Source organism: Capsicum annuum, chromosome 9 (assembly GCF_002878395.1).
Source record: "Capsicum annuum cultivar UCD-10X-F1 chromosome 9, UCD10Xv1.1, whole genome shotgun sequence".
In the NCBI taxonomy this organism is placed as follows: Eukaryota; Viridiplantae; Streptophyta; class Magnoliopsida; order Solanales; family Solanaceae; genus Capsicum; species Capsicum annuum.
The window spans coordinates 201,740,170-201,750,566 of record NC_061119.1 but is presented as its reverse complement, the minus strand read 5'-3'; the positions used below and the strand labels follow the sequence as shown (position 1 = coordinate 201,750,566).

The 10,397-nt window shown below is 40.9% G+C and overlaps 1 protein-coding gene across 2 annotated transcripts in view; it reads right to left on the bottom strand.

Annotated features, from left to right (window-relative positions):
* LOC107842222 (NEDD8-activating enzyme E1 regulatory subunit AXR1) overlaps positions 1-8,714 on the bottom strand; it is a gene marked incomplete in the record, with an annotated part of 19,279 nt that extends 10,565 nt beyond the window's left edge. For both annotated transcript variants that reach the window (XM_047396422.1, XM_047396423.1), the window contains 3 exon segments: positions 3,730-3,893; positions 3,982-4,154; positions 8,555-8,714. In XM_047396422.1, coding sequence (XP_047252378.1) covers positions 3,730-3,893; positions 3,982-4,154; positions 8,555-8,592 — 375 coding nt within the window.
* Between the last annotated feature and the right edge of the window lie 1,683 nt (positions 8,715-10,397).

Below are 10,397 nucleotides of genomic sequence, written 5' to 3'. Positions count from 1 at the left end.
AGCTTCCACTTCATCCATCCCGCCCCAATACGGTGCGAGACATCCTCGTCAATCTCACCGTTACTCTGGATCACGGACCCGAGATACTTGAAACTCTCCCTCTTACCTACCTCCTGTGATTCCAGCTTCACTACTACCTCATTCTCCCGCCTCACGTCATTAAACTTGCATTCCACATACTCTGTCTTGCTTCTGCTCACCCTGAACCCTTTAGACTCAAGGGTTTGCCTCCACACCTCTAATTTGTCACTCACACCCCCTCGAGTCTCATCTATCAGAACTACATCGTCTGCAAAAAGCATACACCACGGCACCTCCCCTTGAATACGCCGCGTCAACTCATCCATCACCACTGCAAACAAAAAGGGACTAAGAGTAGATCCCTGATGCAACCCTGTCCGGACCGTGAAATGCTCTGAGTCTCCTCCCGCCGTCCTCACCTTAGTTTTCGCTCCATCATACATATCCTTGATTGCTCTGATATATGCCAGCGGTACTCCACTCACCTCCAAGCATCTCCAAAGCACCTCCCTGGGGACTTTGTCATAGGCCTTCTCCAGGTCGATAAACACCATGTGCAGGTCCTTCTTCCTCTCCCTATACTGTTCCACCAACCTCCGTACCAGGTGAATTGCCTCCGTCGTCGAGCGGCCAGGCATAAATCCAAACTGGTTTTCTGAAATAGACACTATCCGTCTCAGCCTCACCTCGACCACTCTCTCCCAGATCTTCATAGAGTGACTCAATAACTTAATCCCCTATAGTTGTTGCAACTCTGGATGTCCCCCTTATTCTTATAGAGAGGTATCATGGTGCTCCACCTCCAAGCCTCGGGCATCTTTGCCGTCTTGAAGATTTCATTAAACAATCCCGTCAACCACCTAAGACCAGCCTCTCCAACGAACTTCCAAAACTCGACCGGTATCTCATCCGGCCCCGTCGCCCTACCCCTTCGCATTCTGCGAACAGCCTGTCTAACCTCTTCTACCTTAAAACGTCTACAATAGCTAAAATCCCGACACTCCTCTGAGTGCTCCAGTTCCCCTAACACAATAGCTCTATCCCCTTCGTCATTCAAGAGCCTATGAAAGTACGACTGCCATCTATTCTTAATGTGGCCGTCCTCCACCAACACTCTACCGTCCTCCCCCTTAATGCACCTCACCTGATCGAGGTCACGACCCTTCCTCTCCCTAGCCTTAGCGAGTCTAAACAACTTTTTCTCCCCTCCCTTCCCCTGTAACCCTGCATACAGGCTCTCAAAGGCGGCCGTCTTAGCTGCCGTGACTGCTGACTTAGCCTCCTTCCTCGCTAGCTTGTACTCTTTCCTGTTTACCCGCTTCTCCTCTTCGTCCTTACTCTCCACCAACTTGGCATACGCCCCTTTCTTGGTCCCCACTTTCTTCTCCACCTCTTCATTCCACCACCAATCCCCCTGATGGTGGCCGGCCCGGCCCCTAGAAACCCCCAACACCTCACTTGCATTCTCCCTGATGCACCTAGCCGCCCTATCCCACATACTATCCACGTCTCCCCTACACTCCCACACCCCCATTCCCGCCAACTTCTCCCCTATCTCCCACGCATTCACTGGCGTCAAGCCGCCCCACTTAATTCTAGGTCTACACTCCCTACTCCTCCTCTTTCTATTCTTCTTTATACCCAAATCTATAACCAAGAGCCTATGCTGGGTCGAAAGATTCTCACTCGGAATGACCTTACAGTCCTTACACCACGCCCTATCCCCCTTCCTAAGCAACAAAAAGTCAATCTGGGTCCTGGCTACCGCGCTTCGAAAGGTGATCAGGTGCTCGTCCTTCTTCGGGAAGCCCGAGTTCACCACCACCAGCCCAAAGGACCTCGCAAACTCCAATAGGGTAACCCCCTCTTCATTTCTCTCCCCAAAACCAAAACCACCATGCACATCACCAAAGCCTCCCGGTAGCGCCCCGATGTGCCCGTTGAAATCTCCTGCTACAACAATCTTCTCCGAGCTAGGCACGCCTCTCACCACCTCCTCCAAAGCCTCCCAAAACCGCATCTTCTCCTCCCCCTCCGATCCCACTTGCGGCGCATAGGCACTACACACGTTCAGGGTAAACCCCCGAATGACCAACTTAATAGTCATCAACCTATCGTTGATCCTCTTCACCTCTACTACCTGGCCTCTAAGCTCTTCATCCACTAAGATGCCAACTCCATTCCTACGCCTCTCGCTCCCAGAGTACCACAGCTTGTAACCATCCACATCCCTAGCCTTAGACCCTACCCACTTGGTCTCCTGAACACACGTAATGTTGATCCTCCTCTTCCTAAGGGTCTTCACCAGCTCTATGGACTTGCCCTGCAGGGTCCCTATATTCCAAGACCCAACCCTCAGCCTACCGTCACTACCCGCACGCCCTCCACTACTCCCCCCGCGGCCAAACCTTGGCCTCCCTCCCACTCCCGCCCTTTCCTCATCCCCCGCCCCCACCACGGCCCCCCGCCCCAACCCCCTCGGACATGACCCTATCCACCCATTACTGCCCACAACCACAACTAGACGAAAGTATAAGAGAATATAAAGATATAAAGACATAAACGATGGTAATAGCAAAGCAGCAGCAAGTAATACAAGGCTCACACAAATTCAAAGAAATACACCAGCAACCAAACTATACTCAATTACTAGTATAATACGAAGAATGAAAGAATGCAGAATGAAGAATGAAATAAGCAAAGGTTAGAAGTCACCAGATTTCGCTTGTAGACCAAGCCGGCAACCAAGCCCCGCGTCGACCTGCTGCCGGGGGATTTCGCTGCTGAGATGGATCTGCGGCTGCTGGCGACCGAGCGGCGGTTGCGGCTGAAGACCGAGCTTCGGCTGCTGGACTGTTGTACCGGCGCCGGAGGAGGGGGGGTGGGGGTCTGGACAGAGAAGGGTGGGGGGGAGGGTACAGCAGGGGGGGAAACCGGCGTTCGGCGACGGGGGTCGGCGTCGGTCACCGGCGGTCGGGGCCGGCGGTCGGGTCGGGTCGGCGCCGTAGGTCGGCGACGGCGATGGGGCCGGAGACCGGGGCGCGGGAGAGAGAGAGGGTAGGGAGAGAGAGAAAGTCGTTCGGCCGGCGACGGCGGGGACCGGTGGTCGGGTCGGGTCGGCGCCGACGGTCGGCGACGGCGCCGAAGGCCGTGGACCGGGGCGAGGCGAGAGAGAGGGAGAGAGGCTAGGGAGAGAGAGAGCCGTTAGATTGCTTTAGGCAAGATAATAGATTCCTTGAGCTGCAAGTCAGTTGATTAATTTGGTCTTCACCTTACTAACATATCCGATAAAATTGGAACGATACAGAGAAGAATACATAAATAGTGAGGCATGGAATTGTAACAGAAGTTCTTTCAAAATAAATACGAAAAAAATGATACAGTTGGGTGTGTGTATACTAATTAGACAAGAAGATGGGGATACTGTAACTTCTTTCTTATGGAATAGAAGACGGACCTTAAAGAACAATAACACCTATGACATTTGCCTGATGGGTAAAAATATCTAATTTAACAATTTCATGCCGTAGAATTAACAAGAAACGCAGTAATGTAAAGCCAACATGCTCAAGAGCTTCCTTTTACCATATGCAGGTACGCAGGGATATGGGGGTTTTATGATGACAAAAATCAAGTTAAGGAAAGTGGGAATACAGGATCATGCCAAGATCAAATTATTGTTGAGTAGAAGATAGTTTGTCTCCAGACCTGTGTAGCTATGACCAAGGTAAACTGAGAAAAGAATGATGGATTAGTCTCAATTAGTTCCACCGGGTGTTCTTCTATAAACTTGGCTTTAACAGCATCATTTAACTCTTGAAGAAATGCACACACGAACTCCGCCTTCGACTGTCCAACACTTGATTCATCAACTACCATAAATATAAGAAAAAAATAAGAATATAGAGCAGCTGAGGCTTTTTAAAACTGTAGATGCATAAGCACAACAGCGTAACATACCCATAAAATTATTTCCAAGATCACCCACTTCAACCTTAGAACCATCAACAACAGTGATGCTTCCAACCCCACCAAGAACAAGATTTTTCAAAGTTTCAGAACCGGTTGAACCACAGTTAAGTAAGCAGATACTGGCTTTCTCCAGTGCGGCTTGTCCTTGCTCACCCCATATCCTGCAAAACAGCTTCAGTATTATCGCTACCCCAACCAAGAAATTTAATTATAAAACAAGTCAATGCAGAGGAGTGGTGTATTTCAAGTTGGAATCTACAAAAATCCATGAATAGCCACATGATATAAAACTTTTTCTATAAGGTCATACGATCTAAAACTATCATCCTATTATCTGAAAATTGTGAATATTAAAGTCACATATGTGCTTGAAACTCATAATTTGATCAATTTAACTTGGGTCAAAAAGTAAAGCATGTGACAAAGGTATCAATGTTGCACTATATATCTCATCAGGCATTCCATGAGATAGTATTGCAGGAATATTTACAATGGTCCAGAACCAAGAATCGACATCTTTTCTAATACTAGACTAACTCAGAGATTAGGATAGAAATAATCATCACTGATCAATTCCTGACTAGACTTTTCTAATGCAAAAAGAGGCATGCATAAAAGCAACACACGTATCTAGATACACACAAGGAAGAGCTATTTGATGGCTACACACAACAGAAATTTCAAATGGAAATGAAATAATTTTTCAGAATTTACAGGACATTCCACTTACGCCAAGTGTCGTCAAAGTAAACTGCAGTACCTCGTTAGTCATCTATGAGACTTTTCCAAAATTAATTTTCCATCAAAACTTAATCACAGAACATTTTCACCTCTCTAACCAAGATCAACAGACTTCCTCAGGAAAATCCTTTAAGAATACATGACTTCCAACATCAAAAAGCTTCTTGGTATCCAAATGTATAAACAAGAAACTCTCCAAGGATAAACAAGAAACTCTCCAAGGCTCTTTCCAGAGGGAAGCAATCGAATGGAGCCAACATTAGCCATTGTTTAGCACTAAAAATCAAAGCAACTTGATGGAGCAAACTTACATCTGTTGAATCGTGTGAACCTCCTAATGTAAACGTTTAAACTACTAGAAAAAAGTACACTTCTTTTATTTACTTTAAATCTGCAACATTTCCTATTATGACTAGATCCAATTCTTTTTCTTGGCCAAGTATGTGAAAATATTTGTTAATAAAAGGAGGTGAAACTTGAATCCAAGGCCTCTCTCTCTCTTCTCTAATATCACGCAAAATCATGTAGTAGTTAGGGTGTGCTTGGCATGGAGGAAAACCATTACCAGAAAATATTTTTCAATTTACCCAAGTTTGGTTGGTTTTCCCTAAGAAATTCCTTAAAAATGAGGAAAATGACTTCCCTAATGAAAGTAGAGAAAAAAAACTCCATAAGTGATATTCCAAGTTCATTGTCTCCTCGCCACCCACCCAACACCCCCAACTCCCCACACCTTGACAATCCCACCCCCCGTCACCCCTATTTCACACCTCATTCCACTCCTACAGTGTTTTTCTAGATTACATATAAACACTATTGAGATAATATTTCCTTTACTTACTTTACCAAACATCAGAAAATAAGTAAATTCCACTTTTTTTTTTCCAATAGAACAGCTTTCTTCAAACCAAACACACCCTTAGACTTGTATCCTTTTCCAGCTTTCCTTGAATGACCATGTTAGCACATTAAAATAACGACCTTTCCTTTCCACTAACAATTGCTTCCAAAAATCCTACTCCTTATATCTTGTCATATTCCATGCCCTTATCTGCTTAAATACAAGACTCATTCACCACTTTAAACTTGGAGAAATCAAACTTTGCCATAAAACACAAATTACTTACTCCCTCCATCCCAATTTAAGTTTCTTAGTATAACTAGGCACAAAGTTTAAGAAATAAAGGGAGACTTTTGAATTTTGTGGTAAACTAGAGATGTGTTTAGTTTTTCAATCTTGTGTTCTTATACTTGTCATGTAGGATGTTGAAATTGGAAAACTTACTAAAGTAAAAGGAGGTACTCTTTTTTAAACAGACCAAAAAGGAAATAAGACAGGGAGTACTATTGAAATGTGTTGTGCAATGTTCAGGAATGTGCTCACATCATCGCATTATGCGATGATGTGAAGCAATGCGAGCCTCTCTCGCTGCGTGTAGCTGATGAGAGCCAACCTTGCAGAAGCAAGCGCATCACAGGGTTATGCGAGATGCACACTGATGCAAGCGTATCATGTTGATTTTATTTTTAGAGTCAATTTAAAATTAAGGAAACAGTTGTTTCATGTTGATTTTATATTTAGGGTCAACAACAACAACAACATACCCGGTGCATATTTAGGGTCAATTTTAAAAAAATTTAAAAGAGTCCAGTGCTGCAATTTTCTAGGGTTAACTTTGATGTCCAATACTGCGACTTCTTCTACTTCTTCTTGATGAAGTAAATGAGCTTTAGAAGAACAAGAACTAGACATTGAAACATTAATAATTTAGATCTTTTTCCCTTTTTTTCTGGTTTGTTTTGCTATTTTGTTGAACTGTTTGGCTATTGTGGTCTGTGTTGTTTTGTTGGTCTGTTTCGCAATAGGTGTTTCGGTGATCAAAATTGTAACTTTGGTGTTTAATTGGAACTTCTGCTTACACATATTGTTTTTATTGTTGATTATATAGTTATTGTGGTCTTTTCAATTCTATCTTACTATTTGGATGCTCTATTTAGTATTTTTCTTTTAAATTGCGCTTCACTTCAAATGTGCTCACATCGCTTCACACTTCGCGTAATGCGTGAAGTGGAGTCTTGTCGCTTTTTCCCACATCACACTTCCCTAGGCACTGGTGTTGTGAACACGAATAGCCCAGATACTGGCCAAGTTGTTGGGACTGAGGTTAAATCACAAAAAGGCACAGAAATTAAACAGAACAATAGATTTGCTTGGAATCCAGAATGAGTACAAATAAAAGGATTGTTGCCTGTGATTTTGCGAATTTATGCATATTGAAGAAAATATATGTAGCTCTCATCTTTTTCTAGATTCTAAATTTGTCATCCTCATTCTTATCTCTATCCTTCGTTACTTGTTATTACAGTATTTTTATTGTAATTCAATAGTTTAATTGTTGTCAATTTTCATTGTAATTCAATAATAAGTGTGGCCATTGTAATTTGGCTATTAGTGAATATAATATACTTAATATTTGTGTTGAGAATTCTAGTTTGTTAAAAAATGGAATGGGCCTAAATATAGCAACCTCAACTAGCTTGGGACTGACTTACATTCAATTGATTTCTTTTTTTTTAATAATCGTGGTGTCTGGTCCTCCAACTTGTGCGCACCTAGAAAAGGCTAGTTTTCTACTCTAATGTTTATTTTCAAATACACTTCTAATAATCGGACTTGAAATGTTGTTTTAACCAAAAAAAAAAATTGATACTTGAAATATCAAATATTTGTGAAGGTTGATCCTAGAAATTAGTTTGGTCGAGAAAGTTAAGCAAAGGGAATTTTTGAAGGTTGATCCTACAAATTAGTTTGATCAAGAAAGTTTATCCAATCAATTTAGAGTTTTGAAGCTGGATCTAGATATAAATTAATTTGTATTTGAACCAGTTTACAATAAGAAATCTTGTTGTAATGAGTTCATTTATAATGTCGGCAAAAAAGTGCTCTTATTTTATCAAGTAACAACTTATTTTCAGTTTCAACACTTCTATCCAAGCACTTGAAATGCTTAAGCTTATTTACAAAATCTGCTTCACGTAAAAATGCTTTTCAGCCTAGGTGCTTAAAAGCTACTTAAATTGACTAGTACCACATAACTTTGTCCACCAAGGCCAAAAGCCTAGAATAAATAAGAAGAAATCACCTAGTGTTTTTATTTCTATGGTGTTTAGTCCAGCTTGCACGCACATGCCTCAGACTAATTCCAGGGGATTTGGGACACTTCCACCTCCCAGCAGTAATAGTAGGTACCACGGAACGCTTGTCCACCAAAACTAGAACATATAGTAAGAAATCACCTAGTGTTTTTATGATTTGAACTATGATACCTCGCGATTCTCAACCCACTTCACTAACCACTATGCCACACCCTTGATGCACCGTGCACATGCAATTGATTTTTATTACTCCATCTATTCCATTTTAGTTGTCATGTTTTGCTTTGTAAGAGACAATCTGACTAATTTTTAAAGCTAAATTAGATTAGATTATTCATTATTTTTAAATTGAAAATTTAGGTACTCAAACACTGTACAAAAAGTACTATAAATGACAATTTTTTCTCATATCAATATGGCAATTATGGAGAAAAACAACTATTTAAAATGTTTTGACTATTAAAAAGAAAACTATGACAACTAAAAAGGAATAGAGGGAGTAGTATAATTTTGCACAAACTTGACATATCCCGTAAAAGAGAGGCGTTTTCTCATTTCTAATATAACTATAAAAGAGCTACACATTCGTGATAGAAACTAATTAATGGCGTATATAACGAGAGCAGAAAGCAGAAAAAATAGAGAGTATAGTAAAGAAATTCACCTGAGTTGACGATCGTATTTGACTTTGGGTTCCGCCATTTCTATATGAGAAAAAATTAAGCTTGTTTTATACGCAACAGGAGAGTGAACAAGTGAGATTTTTTATGAAACTGAAGAAGAAGAAGAAGAAGAATGAACAGAAATTTATTTAAACTGAGAAAAATGGTAAAGAAATGGAAATTCTTTTGATATTGTTATGGACCGGGTAAGTTTAGGTTGGGCCTTATGGGCCTTGACCAAGTCTGGATATTAATTGACAGTAATGAGCAGCTCGTGCATTAAAGTTCTTATATGTGTGGAGTTCGGAAAAAGGTCGGATCATAAATAACTATTGTACTATGTGAGGTTGTTTTCACGGTTTATATGGGAAGTCTTTTGAAAACTTCGAGGGGGAAAGATTATAAAATTGATGTATTGTACTTTAAATGGACTGATCTAATTTTTACCCTTTAAATGGTTGATTTTTAATTTTTACCATTTACTAAGTAGAACTGGAATTTTTCTAAAAGAGAAGAAAGAAAGATCTAGTAAGCTTTTCGCAATGAAAACTAAAATGTTTTAGAGTTGGAGTCGGAATTGAAGCTGGAGTTGGAGTTGTGCTTGGCCACAAATATATATTGGAGACTTGGAGTTGTTTTAGGTTGTATTTGTTTTTATTAAGATTCAAACCTCTGAATCTGAATGCATATCTGAACGATTAAGATGTTGTCTTCAGATCTGAAATCTGAATGCTTAAGACTATTTTTTTTTCAATATCTGAATATGCAAAATTTATTCATTTGCATATATAATAAAGAAATATAATTCAAATAAAAAATAATTATATATTAGAAAAATATTTTATTTAATATAATAAAATTATTATTTGATTGAAAAAAAATATTTATAGATTGGTTAGTAAAAATGGAGATAATTTGTAATAGTGGTGGTGGTGGTAATGATTGATGTTAGTGATTAGTAATAGTGGTGGTGATAGTTGTGATGATAAAAATGTTTGGTATTGTAGTGATGGTTATAATGGTGACGATTGATAGTGGTGGTGATAGTGATGTGAAGTTGGTTGATGTTAATGGTTGGAGGTGTTGATTGTGATAGCTTAAAAATGAATGTATAATGGTTGACGATGTATTGGTAGTAGTTATTGGAGATGACGTAAGTTGTGATGGTGGAGATGATTATTCATGGATATATACTATAGCAATAATAGTGGTTGAAGCGGTGGTAGAGGTGGCGACATCGGTGATAATGGTGGTGGTGACCGAAGAATGTGTGGATGTTAATGATGTGCTAGTAGTAGTTAATGGTGGTGCTAGTTATGATAGATGAGTTGATTAGTAGTCGAGATTGACCGATAGTAGTTGATGGTGGTGGTGGTGGTGGCATTGGCGTTGGCGTTGACGATGGTGATATCGTCGGATATAATTAAATAATGAAAGTAGTAGATATGGTAGCGGCTGAAAATAATGCTTAGTAGAAATTATGCTTGTGAATGGTGGAGGTGATGGTGGAGGTGGTTGGTGGTTGGTGGTTGGTGGCAAGGTGGTGGTTGACAGTGGTGGTGGTGGCAGAGGTAGTCTTCAGTCAACTGGTGGAATACATTGCATCAACCTGGGAGCATTAGCCGATCACATAACTATAAGAGAGTAGCTGCCAAAACAAGCGAAAAAGAAGGAGCGGAGAAGGAAGAACAACCGTTTGACTTTGGCACATGAGGTGGCGGGTTTGGCTTGGTCGCAAGGTGGTGATCGACAATGCTGGTAGTGGTTATTGGTGGTGACTGATGATTATGGATAGAGTGGTGGTGAATATTATCCAACACAAGAATACCTCTTAATGATTAAGAC